This window comes from Atractosteus spatula, chromosome 8, assembly GCF_055471065.1.
Source record: "Atractosteus spatula isolate fAtrSpa1 chromosome 8, fAtrSpa1.hap1, whole genome shotgun sequence".
In the NCBI taxonomy this organism is placed as follows: domain Eukaryota; kingdom Metazoa; phylum Chordata; class Actinopteri; order Semionotiformes; family Lepisosteidae; genus Atractosteus; species Atractosteus spatula.
This window is the reverse complement of record NC_142713.1, coordinates 36142569-36165063: the sequence shown is the minus strand read 5'-3', so window position 1 is coordinate 36165063 and position 22495 is coordinate 36142569. Positions and strand designations below refer to the sequence as shown.

General features: G+C 35.2%; 2 protein-coding genes across 2 annotated transcripts; one reads left to right on the top strand and one right to left on the bottom strand.

Moving 5' to 3' along the window:
• Nucleotides 1–2288: 2288 nt before the first annotated feature.
• dnajb9a (DnaJ heat shock protein family (Hsp40) member B9a) lies at nucleotides 2289–6699 on the bottom strand. The gene is made up of 3 exons (XM_088923709.1): nucleotides 6591–6699; nucleotides 4864–5093; nucleotides 2289–4674 (listed from the first exon to the last, which is right to left on the bottom strand). Exons 2-3 carry the CDS (start codon nucleotides 5078–5080, stop codon nucleotides 4241–4243), a joined length of 651 nt encoding a protein of 216 aa, XP_088779835.1. The 5' UTR covers nucleotides 5081–5093; nucleotides 6591–6699; the 3' UTR covers nucleotides 2289–4240.
• Nucleotides 6700–6836: 137 nt separating this feature from the next.
• Nucleotides 6837–11816, top strand: LOC148829515 (THAP domain-containing protein 5-like). The gene is made up of 3 exons (XM_088923432.1): nucleotides 6837–7035; nucleotides 7741–7951; nucleotides 9886–11816. Exons 1-3 carry the CDS (start codon nucleotides 6953–6955, stop codon nucleotides 10741–10743), a joined length of 1152 nt encoding a protein of 383 aa, XP_088779558.1. The 5' UTR covers nucleotides 6837–6952; the 3' UTR covers nucleotides 10744–11816.
• Nucleotides 11817–22495: the final 10679 nt, after the last annotated feature.

Below are 22495 nucleotides of genomic sequence, written 5' to 3'. Positions count from 1 at the left end.
ATTTATCCTGATTCGCGAGTGACGTATGAAAAATACTGAAACGCATACTTGTTCTCAATAGCAGTTTTTTTCTCTTTACTGTAAATTGTTTCATGAGCGTTTCCGGATGGGTGCCAGTGTCAATCCAGGTGAGCCGTGGCTGCAGCGTGTGCTGTTCTGTGCAGCTGCCCTGCAACTTTGAGCATTTAGGAGTCAGGCAGCGAACACGGGAGGAGACAGAGTTTGCGAGCATACTGTATGTGGAGAGACTGCAAGTGGACTGGCATCCTATCACGCTGTCCCATGCCCAGGAAGCACCCTATCCCAAGTGTGTGCTTTGCCAATAAATAAAGGCAGGATTCCAGTGTTCGGGGACTCGGAGTTGCAGCTGTCAAGGTACAACCTGTACACAGGAATATGGAGTTTGCTACTTCTACTGCTTTGAGCTAAACTAGGAAAGGATGAGACAACTCTAGGTCAGTTGTGATCAGGTGAAAGCTCGAGTTTAAGGTAGGAGCAGATTTGTGTTTGCACCATGAGCTCACCAGAGAACGGATTCCCACAACAGTAGAAGGCAAATAGTGGTGGTGGTTGAGAAATGGCTCAGAAATAACCGAAGGGATACCAGACAACGTAGCGGGTGAAGCCAGAAAAGCCTGGAGCCAGTTGGTGAACAGTAAAGAGGGTACACCCCCATCCTCAGTGCCCATGGGAGAGCAGCTCTAGCCTGGGGCCTGCTGACGGTCTGGCAGTGTGCGGCTGCTTTGTTTTGCAACAATACATTACAACAGCAAGGAAAAACAAAGCCGCGTAAGCATTATTATTTACAAAGTGCAATATGTTACAGTCAATGCATTTTTTACTTAACTAAAGCAATGTTTTTATTACAAAATGTCTGGTAATTTGATTTAAAAATACCTCTTTTAAAAAATGGTTAAACACTACAAAGTTTTTGTTTCTGTTGAATTTTGTCATTTTGGACAGATTGCTATCTTCATTACTAATCCCTATGCTGTCTGGGCAAGCTAAAGAGAAACTAACCTAGAGAACAAAACATTTTTTATCTACCAGTAATAGTCATTTAGTTAGACATTTAGCTGCTGATTGTTTTCTTTTTGCAGAGCAAATCAGCACTATAAAAGCAGTAGCCTGCATCAATAGCAACACTAAGCTGTTACAATTTAAAAACAAGAATTGATCCCGAGATACCTTCTTGTTAACGTTACCTCTATATGCATCATTATCAGTTAATCTTGTGCTGGGCTCACCCTAAGCATTCCATTGCACAACCAGCTGAGGACTCAAGTATTGCTACAAAACAGACATCGGCAACAAATTTCATTAAAAAGAAGTTCACTGAGGTATATTAGTCATGTCGGTTAGAGGTATGTTAAAGACTATACAGTTTAAGGTAAGTAAAAACACCAGATGGCTAAAACTAGGACAGGGCATGTTTCCTTGGGCATCAATGTACAGTATGTTGTGTCCATTCGTCTATCCATCAGCAGTACACCACTTTTTCCTGGTAAGGGTCATGGCAACTCAGAATGTAGCTGGGAAGCATTTGGGTGCAAGGCAGGAATACACCCTGGATGGGATAGCAGCCTATGATATAGTGCATACACACATTCAGGAATAACCTAATTACACTAACCGGCATGACTTTATAATGAACCTGGCCCCCACATGAAAATTAGAAGAATATGCAAACACACAAAATGTGTCCTAGGCATGTATTTAACCCACAAATATTATGTATGGGTGACGTTTTTGTTTTCCCTCAAAGGGTTCTTGCTGTGGTTTGAGATAATGTGTTATCCATAAAGGATTAGACAGGTAATAGAGATATATCAATAGAATTTCAATAAAGGACAACATTTTTATAGAATTATTCACATTTTTCTCCCTCACCCCAAAGACATTCTGGCTAGGTTTGATTGGCTGTTCTTAATTATCAGTTATTCTGCAGCCATGCAATGGACAAGCACACTGCCAAGGACAGGAGTAGTCATGTGCTGAGTCCTTGGGCCCCATCATCTGCAATATATTCCTGTTTACAGTAACCTTTTTCTGATAATGAATGCATACATAAGATTGGTTTGCACTAATCAATTAAGAGATAAGGCGCTAGATGGGCATTAATTCTGTTTTTAATGCCCTTCTATGTCTACTCTGACAAGCAGCAAATAAAGACTAACCTACAGTATTTCACAAAGCATGCCAAAATGCAGTGATAAAATCATCATCTTTACTTTAAATTACAGGACTTAAAAGATACATGGTGAAATTTAAATAAAAAAACTCAGAAGTATAATAATCTCCATTTTATTTTTTCACACAAGTGCACACATATTTTGTGACTTTTTAGGTCTGTTAAAATTACATACATTTCATCCATAGGATTAAAATAATGAAAGTGCAAGACAGTTTTATATCAGTTCCACATTACTATGAAGCCAGCAGTAACATAAATGACAAAAGACGAAGTTCAAGGAAAAAAGCTGGCTATAAACATATTGCACATTATGAAACTGTAGATCACAGACAACTCTACAGAGAAGGTTTGAGGTAACAGCCTTTAAGTTAAGGTACCTACAAAATAAGGTGATTACAGTTGGTCTCTTTTCATTTTCTAAGTGATGGTTATACCAAAGTAACACATTAATAAAGGCAAAGTTAAAGAATGCAATTTGGAGTGCATCATCTCCTTTCTTCCCAGTGTTGAAAACCAGCCATATCACTTCTGATGCTTTCTATCCACTTGCCATTTACAGCAAATATATCTGAAAAGATTCTTATTCTACCAACCCATGAACCCTAAAAACCCTTTTCAACCTCTTTCTAAAAATATGATTTTGAATTAGTTATTGAGGGAGGACTCATTTCTTAGAGATTTCAATCTCTAATTGAATTATTGTACAATACTATGCTTGCCAAATAGATTTATTCTTGTGAATATAAAACTAGTCAATTCGCAGCCACAATGAAATTTGAAAGTGCACACTTAACTGAACATTGGCACAAATGAAAACCAAAAGAATTTTGACTTCCTGTTGTTATAGCAAATACTAATGTGTTACTTTGATGATCAGGCTCAAACCCATATAAAAAAGGACTAACTTTATAATCAGCTGGTGTTATACAAAACATAAACGTTAGACAAAGTTTTCAAATAATAAAAGCTAACTAACTGCTTATGCAACTCAATACAATAATTGCAAAAGTAATTTAAGCCTTCCTGAGTATAAACTGCTATGGAGGATCCATGTTTCAGCAAAATTGAAGGTAAAGGTCCACTATGAGATTTTTTTTCTTTCCTAACAAAATGTAAAATATCTCATAACCACTTTATCTTTAAACAAAAAAGGTGATGTTTTAAAACTATATTGGCTTTCTAAGGAAGAAAATATTAGAATATGTTGCAGCATCAACAGAAAATTCCTGTCAAGGACAATATTTAAGATACCTTTTTAATACAAAATAAATCTATTTCACAGGATGAGGTTTAGTAAACTGACTTGTGCACACAGCTTACATTGAAAATTCACAATTAAAGTTTATAATTGCACGTGGTATTTCAGCTCCACAACAACTTAGGACTGTTAATGTTAAGGCTCATTCTGGGGGCCAAAGACTTAAAATTTTTACACTAATTGTTTTTACAAAATGTATAGTATCTGCAGGAAAAACACAATGGATGAAAGTGTTTTTTTAATCTCACATTAAATGAGTTAAACTATCTTTGATGGCAAGTTATAATGGTGCAAATTAAAATTCTGTTTTACAAATACTTTTGATAACACAAGCTCTTTATATCAAACTAAAGGTGATGAAATCACATTAGAGCACCAACAAACATTACACCTTCATTGGAAACAATGCTCACCACTGCAGCCCCTTCTCTGTAATTTAATGTAGTGAAATACCACTTAATGGAAGTCTCCACCTCATCCCTTAGTGGCATCCCAAAAGTTAATGTTTTTATTGCTTGTAAGCAAAATTATCCTCTTACTGCAATTGCTGCACATGAAATATCTAAAGTCTCAGTATTTTTTAATCATATGAACACAAAAAAATCAATAGCTATTTTAACAGGACTCTGTAATCTATACCAAAGTACCTGCCAAATACAAAGAACCTCACTCAAGTCATAGCTTTAATTTGTTAAATTATTCTTATTATAAACAAAGTTGCTAAATGTGAATAATCAAAAAACTAGTTACAAGATCATATCATTCACACTTGCAGCTCTGCATGGATTTTACGAGCCTGAACAGTCAGTGTAAGTGGTGACCATGTTCCCTCTGCGTTGTGTGACAGTCCTGCAGTGTTGCTTTGATGAACCCTGGAATCTGCTCTCAGTCCTCACTGTGTGCCTTCGGGTACTATCAAAACCATTGAATGTAAACATCTTTTCCATGTCTTCAAACATATCATCAAAGACTCCTCCTCCAAAGGAGAACTCCTTGTTTCGATTATGCGCTTCCTGGTGAGCCCGGAAGTGATTCTCAAAGTGCTTCTTCTGGTGATTCTGAGTAAAAAGGTCAAAATCTTTAAACATCTCATCAAAGTTGAAATTGAAGGGTTGATGAAAGTGATGTCTGTGTCCATTCCCTGTACCCTCATTAGGGAAAGCCCCATGTCCATACTGATCATACTCTCGCCTTCTTTTCTCATCTGATAGGGTTTCATATGCTGAAAGAAGAACAAAACTGTTTATTAAAAAATGGATAAACCTCTTAAGCAATACAAAAAATAGCTTAAAGGAGAACCCTTTACTAGTTACACCTCAAGGATTTTAAATGACCAAAACTACTCAAAATAATGCCATTAAGACACAGAAGAATTATTTTATTGACTCATCAGAAAGTGCAATAAACTCACCTTCAGCTATTTCCCTGAATTTTGTTTCAGCATCAGGGCTCTTGTTTTTGTCAGGGTGGTACTTCATTGCTAGTTTATGAAAGGCCTTCTTAATCTGGCGTTCTGAAGCATCCTTTGGAACACCCAGAATGTCATAGTAGTCCTTTTTAGCAAGTATCAATTCTGAAATCATTAAAATGCACACCGCAAACGTTAAAGCAGACTGTGCAGTCGCCATGTTGTTGGTTACCCTGCAAAAAAAAGCAGAAGTACAGGTAAGGATAAAAAATGTGGGTCTACTTAACTGCACAAACCTCTTGACCCATGGAACATTTCTTTCGTCAGATAACCTTCATAAACGATTTATTTGCAGTTTTAGCTATACATCCTTCCATCCATTTTCTAATTACGGTACTTTATCTAGAGAGTCATGGAAAGAACCAGAGCCTAACCCAGCAAGCAATGGGTGAAAGACAGGACACTGGATGGACAGCAAAAATTAAATGAAAATTACTGCTCTATAGATTTTTTGGAAAAGCAGTCACTGGTAAAAGTAAAGATTTAGGAATAAAAATCAGTCACTTAGTGTATATAAATGTTATTTATACCGCTAACCTCCAAAAAATACTACTTGTTTGAGGTGTATAGAAGCATAACGTACAGTATGGCAATATAATGGTAAGGAATAAAAATACCCCACTTATTTTCAATCTCCCTAAAATGTTAACTATTTAAACAATATTTAAAAAAACGTACGCATCTTCACCTTCACTACTATTGCTAACATATAATGAACTCCCAGGCAAAATTACGCCCTCGATATGATAAACTACACGTATCACAGGCTCGATACATACTGTGAGAAATAGCATGCAAAATGTGATTTCTAATTACAACATCCTTTAAAAAGTAACAATGGCAGCAGCGTGCAGTAGTGATCAGGACTCGGGCCGGAGGGTCGTGGATTCAAACTCGTTGGATGAACCCGGGTACTATACATCACTTATTCAGCTATTTCAATTTCCTGTTGTATAAAGGGGTCTCCAGGCCTTCACTATAAAGGCGCATATTTTCGCAAATGACTTATGTAGTATAATAAATGAATAAAAATGGTCGTTTAAAACCAACAATGTATCACACTTACTAAAACTGAATAAATTATTACATTTATTTTGTGGTATTACCAAACACCCTACTTCGAAGCTTTAAAAGAAGTTTTGTGGCTGCATAACTATGCTCTACGCTACGTAACCGCTTCGCAGTTGAACACTGGCTACCTTACTACTGTCATTACAACACACCTTTTAACTTAAAGTTTTAAATTGAACTTGATGTTGATCCTTTACAATATTGCGAAGTTCTGCAGGTGAACATTATAAGAATTAGATACAATGACGTCAGACGAAAAATAGACTTGAAAAACAGTAGCCAAGCAACAGCAAGCTAGTCTCAGAGGAGGCTGTCAAACCAAAGCTCTAATAAGAACTGAAAAGAGAAAGATATTTTGACTGGCTTTTCTTTAAAGTTCAGCTTGACGAATGTGTTACAGTGTATAAACAGACGCGGCTGACGTAATTTTAACAGATTTTAAATCGTAATTTGTTGTCTTCTAAGCGTAGGAACAGCAGCGCACATCTCAAAACACAAATTAATCACCATATACAATTGAAAATGACAAATTGTTACATTATATTATGCCTCCTAAACGCGCCTGAATATAAATTCAATACAAAAAGCTTATAACGTACCAGAGAGAGACCCCAACTCCCGTCCGCAGTGAAGACAATCAAACACTGATGACGCCTGTGCTACTGACATTCCGCTTAGTGCCACTGCATTCCAGGACCGAAACACCACGAAGCGCAGTCTGATTGGTCTGTTACCGTACCATGTGACTCTTGTCACTCCGAGCACGTGGAAGGCTGTTGTAGTCTGAAGTAAAAACATCATATCCGGCTATAGGTATACGTCATCACCCGGAATTGGAACACCTTTCAAAGGGAAGTACACAAGAGTGTACATGTAAAAAAGGCTGTATGCAGGGTTATTGCTAAAATACTGTCAAACAAATTAAAAATATAGAAAATAAGAGACTCGGGCCTCATGAATTATGCCCCGCTATTGTGCTGCAAAACTCTGTAAAAATCGAGGAGGCTTGCCTTCGAAAGACAATAAGAAAATTAGTTTCTATCCGTAAGTTTTGCCTTAAAAACATGTCACAGTTATTAGATAAATCACGCAGGTGTTGTATGATGCGTTGTCATGTGTTATGTTTGAAATTGTTAATATGTGTAATAATTGAACTTTTCACAGATATTTAAATATATTCTGCTTTTCTTATTTTTTCTATAATAAGTGCGCTTGATTATAATTATCACTGCAACAGAAAAAGGAATTTGTAATAAAATGTTAAAAAATGCCCATATGGTGGTGTACAAAAATGAATATATTTAAAATAAGTCTGAAAATGGATTAAAATGGCAGTGAAAATCTTCTAATGTACTGTGTAGACATTTTACTTTAAAACGTTTCCAAAACACCGACTTGAAGCAGACATTGACGTTTATAATTAATTGATTAGTTAAGTCTAATGTAGGTTAATATACTCTTTATAACCCATGGTAATGATACGGAATGTGAGAGTTAATGTTGAACATAATTCAGTTGCTCATAATTCATTATTCAATTGGTCGTTACTGACATGAACAGATACACATCCCACTTAGACATGAAAGTTAGCTTACAGAGCTACATAACGAAAAATGTGGCATATTCAAACGATTGTTATAAAAATGGGACAAATCTTAATTGACCCAAAATCGGATAAATTTTATTTTTTATGTAAGGACAGCTGTGTATAATTTTTCTTACCATTAGTGTTTTATGTATCTTCACAAGGTTCCCACTGCAAGACCAAGTACGACTTCAGCAATGGGTAATTAACATGAAACGCGAAAACTGGACACCGAGTAGACATCAATACCTGTGCAGCGATCACTTCACGGAGGACTCTTTTGATATGCGTTGGGGGATACGGTATTTGAAGCACAGCGCTGTACCTACAGTTTTCCCTTTATCATGTGATCAACACGAAGAACAATCTATGCAGGTAAAACATATTAGAACAATTAGAAGGGATTCGTGTTGTTTATTTTAGGTGATTGTTTAAGTTTGCGATTATTCTTGTTTCTTTTATCCGATTGTTATTTTAATTAACCGATGTATTAGTACTTTAATTATCACATAATGGAGGGTTACTTGTTGCCCTGTAATGGACTGGCGTCCATTGTTTGCCAGGATAGACTCTGGCTCCCCTGAAACCCATAACTGGATGAAGCAGTTAGAAAATGGATAGATGGGAGGGTTGCTTATGTCATTTACATTTTTTATACTGTAGTAAAATATGCAACGGTATGGGGTGGGCTTTATTATATACTAATTTGGCTATTCACAACAGTTTTCTGCATCGAGACCTCGCAAATGTCAAGACTGTACTGTATCAAAAGATGAAAATGAAACTAAAAGATTGTCATCCTGTCTACCTATTTTCACAGCACGATGTGAATCTTGTCTGTTAGCACTTTACAAAAGAGTTTAAAATACACTGAGCCTTATTGGGGCAGGGGCCAACACTCTATACATGTACAGGTAGCAGACAAAAAATGGAAAAGCCTGGGTAAATGAGGGACATCAAGTGTAGTGAAATCTTGGGCTTCCAGATAGGTGTGGCTCAAGTGTTAATTAAGCAATGAACATAATACCATGCTTAGTGTCATGTATAAAAATGCTGGATGGGTCTTTTTGTCTATAAATGGCTAGCTTTATCTATGGCTAGCTTGACTTCAAGAGGAGACGGTGGTGGCTTTGAAAGAGGGGTGATTGTTGGGATGTTTGGCAGGAGCTTCATGTCCCACAAACAAGGTGATGTCAGCATGGAAATCTAAGCTGATAGATAAAAGACTTGAGCAAAGGGCAGCAGTGGATGGAAACGCATGTCCAGGATCAAGATCTCTGTGTATTTTAAGTAAATAAAGTAGGTGAGCAACTGCAGATGAATTTACAAAATATTTCAACCAGGGGCACAGGCCTGCACAGAGCAGGATACTGTAGTTTGGTTGCAGTGCAGAGTGTCTTGATCTTTACACCTGGAAGTGCGCATTTGTGAATCTATTAGAGCAAAGAGAAATGTGAAATGGTCACATGAGTCATTCTTCATCACGTTCTTGATCACCAGAACCCGACCGAGCTTTTATGAGATATTCTGAACCATTGCCATTGCCATTGGCATTTTCCATCTTCACCAACCTGGCGTCGGTTGATTAGCTTGCTTTTGAAGAGTAGCATTGCATCCCTCCTGCAGAATTCCAGACACTTGTAGAGACTAGTATGCCACAGCAGCAACAGGCCACACTGACCGCACATGCTGGCCCAATACCCTATTAATGTCCATTGGTGTTTAACAGTTTCCATTGGTGTTTCCATATTTTTGTCCACTGCCTGTGTGTTTTTAATAAAATTATATTCTAGTTTAGGTATTGATTGAATGGTTTAAGTGTCATTTTGATTAATTCATCATTTTATATTGTGCCAGCAACTGTGACAAACTCAGGTGACTCAATTAAATCATCACATAACTGAGAGGACTGATTGAACAAAGCTTATGCATTGATTTAGTCTGTTTATCTGGTAATGTTGGAGACTGGAGTAAATGCTCTCACTGAAGCCAGGCTGCCATTACCAATTAGTCAGGGTTTTGTGTAGACACCCCAATGGGCATTAATGAATGTAGCATGGATGTGCAGTACAATACACTAAGAATTGCGTACGATAAACCAATTGAAGTGGTGTGTGATGGTGTGTGTTAGGCAGGAGTATCTAGTTGCTACAGTACTACATGACTGACAGACTTCACAGAGGTTGATTTATTTATTCTGAAATGTTACAGAAAATGACACATCTGCTTTTAATATTGTTGTGAATAATTTGCATTTTGGAATTATCTGAGCTCATTTGTAACATCTCCAAAATATACTTATTTTCCAGGATGAGTGGAATAGACGTCATGTTAAAAAGAAAGCAAGACCTAAAGAGAAGATGGCTGATATCAAAGATACTAATAAGTCTCTCAGGCCTTCCTCACCTTCTAAGAAGAAAGCACTCATTTTAAAAGATGAAATTCCCAAAGAAAAAGAAGATAGATGTTACACTGAATGTCCTAGAGAGGAAAACATAGTAAAAAATGAGAAAAATGAGACTGAAGGTGACGTATGCCAGATCAAGACTGTTTTTCTCATAGAAGCTCTTGAACCGGAAGGAACGTCATCTTGTGAGGTTTTTGAAATCAATACTTCATTTGCAGAAACCAAATACAATACCCAACTTACAAATGATGAGTCTGAAGGAGTGAGGACATTGGTAACTCCTACATCCCTTTCTGGCAGTGGGTCCAGTGATACACAGCGCTGTCCTGAATCAGATTCCCCTGTGACTGTGGATTATGCAGAAATCCCAGGTGCTTGTGGTTCAGATGAAACATCACATGAAAGACTGAAAGCAGCTCTCAAAGAGACAATTAACATGCTTCCTCTCAGTCTGCATAGGAAATATAGCAGAGATTCTGCAGAGGAATCTGAAAGGGAGACCTGCAGTGCAGATCACATTTTACTTTATGAGCATTCATACTCAAAGCAAGACATTGACAAAGACCACCTATGGACCAAGATCGCCAGTCTTCACACAAAGATAACACAGCTGGAAAAAAAAGAGGAGAAAACTGTAGCTAAAATAAACTCTCTGGAAAATGTAATAGCTCAGTTGAAGAAGGAGAACATTGTTTGTGAAGAAAAGCGGAGAGTCCTAGAGAACTACTTCACATCTCTTGAATTTGCAATGGTACAGTGATTATATCCTTCACTGTGAAGCGAACAGACTCCAGCCCATGACAGTCAATGATGCAAAATCGGTTTGTATTTTGTGTATAGATTTTGCCTGTACTTTGGCCATTAAAAACTGCATATGCTGTTGTGTAAGATAATATACAAATCAACATTAAAATATAAACAAGTGAAAGTTATGCAGTCTTGTGGTTATGTTTGTATTTGAAAAATGTACCCCCCTATTAAAACAAATTAGGCATAGTAGGTTAACTGCATAATTTTTACTTGGAACAGTTTAACAAATTAGTGACTATTATTATGATAACATCTATTGTAGTGCATATATAATTTAACTTGGAGCTTGAGAATCATGTAATCAGGTGATATGTGAGGCTCATATTACACATGAGCCTTATTTTAAACCTTTTTTTTACTTTTCAGTGTGGACTTTTCTCTGATTCTTCCATAATACACATAGCATATTTGCTTTTTATATAATGTTGTACATGCATGGTAAACAAACACAGAAACACAAGAGTGTTTGTTTTAAATTTGTTGTTAACTCTCAGGCCTCTTATTCTGTAAATGGTGACATTCTGTATGAGATTAAACTAATGGTGCAGCATTAAATGGAAGTTAAATTTAACATTCCACTCTGAATACATGTATATTTTAAATATAATGTGCACAAGTTTACACTCTAATTAATTTAATCTGTGAATTTGTTAACATGAAATTCACAACAGACTTAATCATAAATGAAGTGAAGGAAGGTTTACAGGTACTTAATGATCCATGAAAATCAAAATTTAGTATGTATGTCTAAGAATGTATTACACCTTTATAAGTAATGTGACGTCAAATTATATTATTAAGATCTCACATGCTTCAAAATTCAGGATGTTAAAATTCTTTGAGGGTCTTGAATGTTACAGCAAACCTTTTGAATGTAGAAGTTGTTAGCAAGGCTTAAAATGACACCACAGATACAAATTCAGACTTCATCTTAACTTGTACACTTAAAGAATATGTTGTTTATTTTTTGTGACATTTGGTGCTTCTTAAGATTCCTGTAAATAAAGTTTCTTTTTCACTTTGTTTGGGCAGAGTAGTGAGTTTAATTGCAATTGAATTATCCTATCTTAAAAAAGCAGTCTTTACATGACTGTGACTGAAAAATACACACTTTTTAAACAATTTAATTTTGAAGAGGTATGCTTTTGTTTGCACACATAGATGCATCTGAGATCTGCTGGAAATTTGTCTCCCTCATGGGATTCCTGTAGTTCATTTTGGATAAGTTTTGGAGTTTTTTCTCAAAATGTTGTCCTTCCTTTGCCCCTTTCAGCTTATTAAAACAATGGTTATTACTAAACTAGCCAGTATAAGGAATTCAGTGTTATCATTAAGGTCGAAATGACCCTTTTGCGCATTGGTGCATTGTTTCAGGTCAGTTTCCATCAGTCTTGGAAGTTTTTCCACTCCATGAAGAGGTGATTGAAATCCACATCATTGTGTGTCACTTTGGTTAATAGCAGATACAGTGTAGTTTACCATGTAGGCATTATTTTATTTCCATTTGTTCTTCACTGCCTACATTGGGAAGAAATAAGTTTTTGATTCTTCAGGATTCTTTGAAGGAAGCAAGAAGAAAATTGTTTATTTACAATTCAATGGCTCTCCACGGGCTAATCTGACAGAAAAAAAGAAATGAGCAAATTTCTCATTTAGTAGAAGATGTAGTAGAAGAATGTGTGAATCCAGTCTTAAAATGACGATGGCTTCTGATGTGTTTCTAGCACTAGTGTCAATCAATCCCTGTGAAAAGAGGCAGACTCAAAAATCAGTGTGATCATTACAAGTAGAGGTAAAATGGCAGAGGCCAAAATGTACAAAAAATGCAATAAGTGAGATTACTGTAGAAGCATGATACAGTACCTTCTGGGTGATCTGACTATAGGGGCCTTGTGTATATGTGCTGATTGACTTGTATTTGCTGTACACACTTGTATACAGTGGCTTATGTTACAGCAGAAGGTATAATACTTGGCATTGATGGAGGCTGAGGACAGTTAAAGAAACTGGATAAAAAGGCAGCAAGCAAGTGTTGTGCAATTAAATAAAGCAGTAGAAGTTCTCTTGTCTTGTCTGCTCTTCTTCCAGATTTTATGTACGTCTAGGCTGCTCTTCTACTTTCAGACCCTGTCCATTCTTCACCTTTACTTGTTGCGGAATTAATTTCTCACAAAAATCATAACTTACTCTCAGTCCTTTACCACCTTTCAGTCTTTCCTCAAAATGACTAGTGTCAACTAAATTGCACAGTTTATTAAGTTTACACTTGTACCCCCTACCAATTCTAACCTCTTTTCTATTTGCCCTACCTCACATATTTGTTTTTCACACTTTTTCCTGTACACATCTGAAGAAGACTCTAAAGTCTAAACATTGTCATTGTTTTTTTCTACGTTTTAGCATTGTATTAAACTTTACTTGTTCCTTTGCATCTTGAACACTGGCACAACTCCCTGATCTGGCTTGTACTGTAAATGTAGAGTTCTCTTCCAGCTCTAGCTTTTCTAGCTTTAAGATTTGTGACATGTAGTGTATATAAACTTGTTCAAAAAAGCCTCTCTTTGAGACAAGAAGAAACAAAAGTGTTAAAAGTACCAATAATAAAAAACTCCTTCCACAATAGCTTACATTTCCCACTTGAAATTGTTTGCTAGGAGCACATTCTTAAGATAAAATTATTGTGTATCTTAATGGTGGGACTCGCACCTCTAGATATAGCTTTGACGGAAACTGACTTTTCCTGCAGACATAGCTCTGACTCAGATTTGTCGCTAAGCAACAGTTTCATCAGATTTAATAAGGATATAACCTCACTTAAAACAAACCTTTCAGATATGATTCTCCTACCAAGCTGATGTAATCCTACAGCAAAATATGATCAAATTTTCAATATTACATGAGATATTCCTTGAGATAATCAGATCAGTATATTCTGAAAATGCACCCAGAGGACAACAACGTTTAGATGCACTCAGAAAATAGCATGTCTCAGGGTGCATAGCCTTTTTGAGTGAAAAGGAGTTAAGATATTGTTTCTTTGTCCTGAAAAAGTATTCTTTTCTTTTTTGTTCTTGCAGACTCTGGATATTTTAAATATACTTTTTGAAGTTTATTTGAAAACTATGAAATTTAAAGAATTTCCTGAATTATTTTCAGAATCAGAGAAATAGTTGTTTTCTTGCTGTACTCTAGATAAATAAGCTTTTCTTGCTACAGATAAATACCCCTTTTCACTAAGAACAAAAGAGGAGAGAGTTTAATTATTATTAAGAAAAATAAATATTTTTGTTTTTTGGCGCAACATTTTTGGAAAATGAATGGATTTTAATTCTCTTTAGAGTTGGTACAGTAGTTCCCCTTGGTAAACTGATACATGAAGAACTTTTCTTATTTCATACATCCATGAGGTGGCACTGTTTCCTCAAAGCATAGAAAATTGGAAGGCAAGCTGAAACACAAAAGGTATGAACTGACTAAATTGGGTTCAATGTATTTGTTATCCTTGGCAATTCTCAAATATGATGAATTTTCCCTTGGATTTTCAAAGGTTCCCTTTATTACTTGACTTATGAATTCTAGTAGACATGACAAATAGCCTCAGAATAAACACAAATCCCCAAATCCTGAATTTATTTAATGTAAGCCTTATTCAGTGTAAGTCATGTTTTCTAAGCAAATATATTATTTTTACTTAGGTTTTTAGACCAGTACTCTTTTCAGCATGTTCCAGTTAAGAATATTGTCATGCAAACTTCAGTTATTGCATGAATATTTCAGTAAAGGCATTTTGGATTTACTATGGTGAAATTTTTATTGATTTTAAATGATAGGAGCTTTGCCTAAATGTGTTTTGTCAAGAACTGCATTTTCAGACCTTGATACCAAATATGTGGTCAATCCATCCCTATCAAAAGTGGTATGTTTTATTATCATTGCCAAATTAGTTTCTCTAGTCTGTGTTTTTCTTATATACAGTACTAATGCACAAAAGAAATGCAACACATATTTTATATAATATTTTTTAAACCATCAATATCGAAGTCAAGAGAAATGTGAAGAAAAACACATGATACATTTTCAGTATTACGGTTACACACTTCCAAATACAAAATTGACCAAAGTCAGTATCAGGATTAACATCTCTGAGCAGTAACACAGTCCAGGCAGCCCTGATACCTATGATCCGATTAACCTCTGGTTAAACTACAGTAAATGTGCAGCAACTGCCAGCTGGTATTGGTTGACAGGTTTTGTTGATAGAATTGACAATAATTTTTTTCCTTGGGTACTCAATATGGGTCCAGTGGGGGGAATGTAGCCCCCCATTTTAAAATAACTGGAGGATGGGGCCCTCAACCTATTTCTGAGGTTATGCCACTGTACAGTGTGGTCTTGCTTTCTCCTGCTGGAACATTAACAATGCCAGACCAGCTTGCAGGAATGGAAGAACTGTTGGCTCTGAGTGATCGCCAATGAATTACTGAACAGTGCTTTTCATCTCAATTTGCACCATAGATATTCTGGTGTTAAAGTGAGTTCACATCTGAAGAATCAGTGGCACAACCAAATTGCATGCAACAAAGTTACACACAAACTATGTATACTTTTGCAACTAATGGTAAACTCATTTAATAGTAAACCAACTAGTTGCTCAGCCACTGCAGTAATCTGCTAAGCATGTTACGGTGACAAACAATATTGTGTGCCAATTCACAATATTAATTGTGATAAGAATAAGAGCTAATGTATGAGATGTTACAATACTTCCTGTGTCTTCTACTAAGTAAGTGATAAATTGAATTTTTTTTTAAAAGTTGGGAGAAACCATCTAGCATTTGGTGCAGCTGTTAGAAAAAATAAAGCTTTATAAAAAGTAACATAAATTGTACTACATCAAAACATAATGAGAATCTACTATGAAAGAGATTGTGTAGAAGAAGGCTTATTAAACCCAAGTTAGCAGATGAACATCTAACATCAAAGCTTCATTTCAATAAAGCAATAATATGTATATGTCCAGTAAAATACTGTGGCAATTCTAAGACTATTTTTAAATTTTTTTCATATTTATCAGTTGTAATGCCGCATAGGGATGGAACCCAACAGGCATCGTTTTCCCTGTGGTCTAATATTTTATTTTTTTAAACTTCCCTCTGCCTTAGATGGTAATGTGGAGCTCACAGGCTGTTTGGAGGGACACCATCTTATATACAGTATAGTTATATACTGTAAGAAATAAAGCTAGTTTGGAAAAAATGAACATTTTTTCAACAGCCTAGAATGCAACCGTTTTTCACAAATTCAAGGACCAACTTCATTTTATAAAGCTATAATGTACTGCACCGTTCTGGTTAGAAGCCCACTGACTTGGAATTGGCCTTTCCATCATTTCTTTATCCAGTTGTAATTGATTATTTTTATTGTTTTTGCTTATGTCTCCATTTGTTCACTGCAGCACACTTGTTTAGAGAGATTCTGCTTTCCAGCTAGCACACAAGTTCAGTGGAGTTCATCCTCTCTGTCTTGTTGACATATTTGGGTGCTATTAACAAGGTTCCTCATGCTTTTTTAGTGTTTATGGCACTTTTTAGTATTGTGTTTTTGAGTCTGAAATATTAAGGTACTTCAACACATAGCCTCATGAAATGGGTATGTAATTGTATACAGGTCAAGCTGATATACAAAATAATAACATATGTCTCTACTTCTGGAGATTTAATGTAATAGGCCTTAGGTCATAATAATACTAGAAAAGAACGGCTGTGTGAAACAGCTTGGTTATTACTACGTTGATCGAAAAATACTAAAAGGTGTACACATGTTTTACTCACCAATATCTGGATGAAAATCTTGGCTCTCCATATCTGAAGAGAAAGTGATTATCACTGTCATTTACATATTTGTGTCTAGTGGTCTATTCACCTACAGCCCAGTTTTTCTTATTATTATTCACTGATGTCACATTTAATTGTAAACACATTGTATTTTGACATTGCAACTCAGTTCAATAGACTTTGAACACCACTCACAATAAACCATTAATGCACAATTTAAAGAATAAGTACAAACATAAAGGACCAACAAACAGAGAAATAAGATTTGTGGGGACATATTGCATACCGGTTTGCACATGGTATGGTTAATTTCATACATTAAGGCCAAAGCAGATCAGAAAGCAATGCTTGCCATGAAAAAGCTGTAATATAGGAGGCAGTATAATTAAAACTGATGCTTTAGAAATTAAACTTTATTTTAAAATAAAAGTAGGTTTAAGTGAAACCAGTAAAGAAAGAAAAACTTGTAGTAGCATTTTTTTACCTCATAAACCAGAAATCTTTCAACAGTGACACAAGACAAGGGTAATGTACATGGACTAGAGAATTGCTAATATACTACTTATCCATAAAATGGATAATGAAACTGAACATTACACGTTAGATTATTAAAACAGGATCCTAGGGCACAGGATATAGAAAAGGGAATGTGGGACGCAGCCTGGGAAAAATTGTGCTTTTTGTGACTTTCACTCAGACCTCAGACTTTTCTTACAGTTTATTCCTGCAGAAAAAATGTTAGAAATTATAAAGTAGAGGCAGTGTTTGTATACAGCAGTGTGCAGATATCTTGAAGACTTGAAATATTGTCATCTATTCTAAAAATATTCATTAATAACATGAAGTGATATATAAAGTAAGGTTATGTCTGTAAATTTAGCTTACACAATAATTTAAAACAATCAATATATACATTTAATATTTATTAGGATTTTGTTCAGAATATTGGTATTTATGTTTTTTGCAATGTGAAACACAAACTGGCTTCTTCACAGATAACACAGCAGACACTGTAAAACTCAGGTACTTATAATAATCATTAAATACTTTTTCTGAGGATAAGAAATTCCAAACTCCTGACAAAGACATACAGTACAGTATACATTTTTTTATCTGTAGCTATACCATTGCATTTACCCCCTCTAGACTTGTTCTTTGTCCTACATTTAGAATATTAATAACCAGTTTTTAATAAAAGGTAAATATTTCCTCATTTTGACTTTTTTCATAACATTCATTGACTTATGTAGTTTATGTTTTAAGTCAATTAAGTACTGCTGTAGCATATTCCTGTACGACAACAGAAGAGGAGAAGAAAAACACAAAAAATACCCGCTATCATTTATTTTACAGAACATTCTGAAGTGTGTACTGTATGTGATACCGAGCAATGGTGCAGATGCGATTACTAGCTTTGTAACAGAAAGTATTCATAGCAGAGAGGCCCTGTGGATTTGAAGAATGTTTGCAGCGTTGAGTCCTGACTAAAAGTCTGCTGTGAAAGTCAGATACTTTCAGAAAAGCTTCTGTAATCTCGATACTTGTTTGTCATGGATGTTTTAAAACGTGTTGTACGTTATCTGAACTGTGAATGGCTTCTTGCATATTTTGTTTTGTTATTGGGTTAGTACAGGGATTCCTAGAATAAATGTAATTTGTTATTACACACTTATGTGAGATTGATGATTGCATGCTCAGATCACAAAATAAGAGCATTGCTGCTGTTATTGAAATTATTTTGTTTTAATGCTTGAAAAAGCACTACTTTATATTTCAGGCATTATAATCTTGATAATCTTGAGTGTTTTATCAACAAGACCTTAAACAGTTTATTAGTTTTTTTTTCAAAGACTAAATGGTTTAATACCTGTTGAAAGCTTGATTAATTGTAAATAAGGATTTTACTCTGCATGTTGCAAAACAAACCATAAGGAGACAAAGAGCTTGTTGATATGCAAGAAATAAGCATATACAGGTGTACATTTGTAATATGGCAGACACATTATTCTTGTATTCGTTTTGTATATTATTTTTGTCATGCTTAACTATCATTTTCCCTTCTTAACATGGGACTGTCAAACATACAGCCCACAGACTGGGTCTGGCCTCATATGGGACTCAGTTTGCACTTTAGCCTGTATAGACCCCACACTCACACAATAAGCAGACACCCTTGGTGATGTTCTCGTACCAGTCATGCATCCAAATCACTCCCTGTGTTTCCCTATTTGGGGCTGTTACAGATTTAGTTTGACAGGTGCATATCTTTTCGTGAAAACTGTGTGAAATATATTGATACCTCCAGACTTGTGTTCTCACTTCCTCTAAATTAGATATGGGCAACTTGATTTCACTATTTCACTGAACAAAACTGTGTCACTGAATTGAGTTTGTGTCAATAAATAATATACAAGTTCTGAACTAAGTCTGAATCTACACAATCCACTCTCAGATTTTTTATGCAGCCTGGTGATCTGCACCTGTTCACTCTCCAATGCGATTCTGATCCACATAAAGTGGTTTGACAGTTTATCATTGCTTACCTGTTCCATGACCTCATCAGCTCATCAAGCACTTCAACCACAGGATTTCATCTGACAGCTCAGTGAACCTTATAGCACTTGGGAGATTGCTAAAATGTTGTTTTTATTATTTATTAAGGTAAAATGAAAATAAGAAGAAATAATGTGAAAATGTCATGGTACAGTAGTTTCACTTCTTCCACAAGGGGAGATAGTAGTTTGAGAAACCAGAAACATGATTATATGTTTGTGAATGTCCCAGAAGAAATATAATTTATACAGTGGATAAGTCAATTGATAGGAATTTAGCCTGTTGGTAACATATTATATAGTTGTCTCTTGTAGGTTAAGAAACAGCTAAACTTAAATGAGAAGTAAAAATGTTGTCAAAGTGCACTCATTTTAGCAAGACTATCAGGAAAATCTTATAACAAAGGAATGATAATGTAAACCTACTAGTAGCAGTTACGCTATAGCTATAAAAGGGTAAATATAATCTGACTATGCAAAGCAAGATATAGCAGTTACAGTATAGTTTTTAAAGGGATAAAATGGGAAATGTAATCCAGTCATACCACCTACTGTAGTATTATGCTGACCCTGGGGTCTGGACCAGGCCTAGAAATGCAAGACAGAGGGAGAAAACAAAGAGACAGAAGAAGAGAAAACCAGCACACCCTATACTTGCTAATCATCAAACACTACCCCTTGGAGTCAGCATTAACCACATACAGTTGTATCCATAGGCCAATCTGAAAATAAGAGTAAGATGATACTGGGTGGAGTTATACTCTATCTTGGCACTGTGCATCCTTGGATTATGCACTCCTGTTGTAGTAGGTACATGCAGTATTTAGTATTCATAATATTATTATAGTCTGATGTAATTTGTGTAAGATGAATAAATACAGCCATCTGAAATAAGCAGCAAAATATATTTTACATATACAGGTCTCAAATCCATAGACATCATTAATACATGTGCTATGTGTTTGTAAGAAGTTTGACAATTTATGCTCACTTAATCTTTAGTATTACATGGTGTCAGAGTGTTATACTGGTGTTTAGCAAATTAGATGCAGAAAGATGAACAGTGTGCATTTAACATGTGGGTCATTAAACACAGTGGAGCAGAATGATTTATATTCAGTTATAAGGATGAGCTAAATGAGCAATGCTGCAAATATGCACATATTGTATTTAGTTCTTAGAGTTCACTGATTTACTTAACTCATTGTTTTAAATCCTTGACTACATACAGTATTGTACTGTATGTACAAGACACAATGAAAGGGAAATGACTGGTGTACTTAATGAATATTTCTCAGGTGTCAACTAAAAAAGAAGTCAAAAACATGCCTCTCTCTGGCAGCAGAATGGCAATCTTCTTTTTATCTTAAATTCTATTTAATCTTTTTATTCAATAGAATTAGCATAGAAGAGGGAGAAGATTTTTAAATTCTAGAAGCACTAAAAAAAAAATCAATTCTGAAGTTATTCATAAGCCAACTCTTCAGCCAATCACTTAACCCAATGATAGTATTCATGGACTGGAAAATTGCTAATGAAGTGTTCATCCATAAGAAAGGTGAAAAAATTAATCCAAGTTATTTTAGACCAATAAGTCTGACTACAATTACATGTATGGCTATGGAACCAATAACGTGAAATAAACCACAGGATTTCCTACGTGGAAAATATTTTTTTAGTGTTGCAAAGAGGACACTAAATGATTAAGACCTTAATGTCAATGAACTACTGACTAGCTAAGGCCTCCTTTCCTCTGTAACATTTCATATATTCTCATGTCTCTTCTGAGGAAGCTTTGAGTTTTCTCCACACACCATTCCTGTTTCATTTGATTTCAGACGGTTACTGAGGTGTATAGCAGCCTTGAGGGATGAGTCTGCAGCTGCCAAGAGAGACAGAACAGGAATGAACATCACATCAGGAGCAAACCAGCAATGATTACTCTTTAAAAAAGATCACTATCATCAATAGTCTACCTATATGAAAAAAAAGTTTTTTACAGAAGTTAATTTTCTAGGAAAATCAAGGCATTGGCATATACAATACCATCATTGGTAGGAAAAAGTGCTACAGAGGCTCAGTTAATATCTGAAGTATGTGTGTCTAAACAAATTCACTAGAAGCAGAGCTTCTAACATAGCGAGAATTTCTGCCTAAATATTCACTCTTTCACCAGCATTGCTGTTTTAGGTAACTATTCATAACGTACTGTTATGAATTCCTTGGCAGTTCTTTTTTAAAATATGATTCCCGAGAGATTTTCAGAAACCAAGTTTTACTGTACTTGTATTACTAAACAAACTTGGAGGGTTTATAACCAACGCAAAATCTAATATTGAAGCATTACTCATTTTGTTTTGCTAATATTGTTCAAATGTTTTTCATCAGTATAAACTGACAATATTGAAAATTACTAAAGCATTTTAATATTAAAAAAGCAATAACAAATACCTAGCAAAATATTGAACTTTGCACATTATATGTAGTCTTTGTCTCCAGAAGAGCACGATGCATAGGGAACAGTCTTAAAATACTAAGATACTGTACCTAGCATTAGGCTGTACATCTATCAGACAAGATTAAAAAGATAAAACACATCAGATATTGTTTGAAAATGTCTTTTAAAGACCATAATGCCAATATGTGGAAGTTGTTTTAAAATTCAGTTTGATTTCTAGGAAGATGGCTCACATTAAATAAAACTCCAAATGTTTTTATAACTCATTTTCACCTGTTTCAGTGCTGTGTTCTTATCACATTACACGTATGTGCTTGAATCACAATAGGATAGCTTGATGCAGAAAAAAACACTTTGAAGTGCTGAGTATTGCTCACAAATTGTTCAGGAATACTGTTCTTGCATCTATTCTTTGAGATATTTCTGTGCAAACAGTATGCTAATTTACTAACATTTAAACATAATTCTAATTCTATCTTTGCATTAAGATAATGACTACACTATGAATACGGGAACAGAATATTATTTTTTCTACTTTTAAATACTACATTCCCCTGTTAATGCAGCATATTAAATAAAAATTGTAATTTATCACAGTGTATTTGAAGGAACATGAACAAATATGTACATAAATTAAATATTAAAGATTTGCAGTTAGAAAGGTCAGAGACTTAGTTAGTGATATTGTTAATTGATTTTCTTTCAATAACTGAACACCTTTACAAAGCTAATTGCTGTGTTGGATTGGTATTCATTTGTGAACAATTCCTGAAATTCATCTTTTAAATGACACACCAATTAGTTTGTTCAAAACTAAGAGGAACCCAGTTTCAGTGCTATAACCTATAATATTATTTT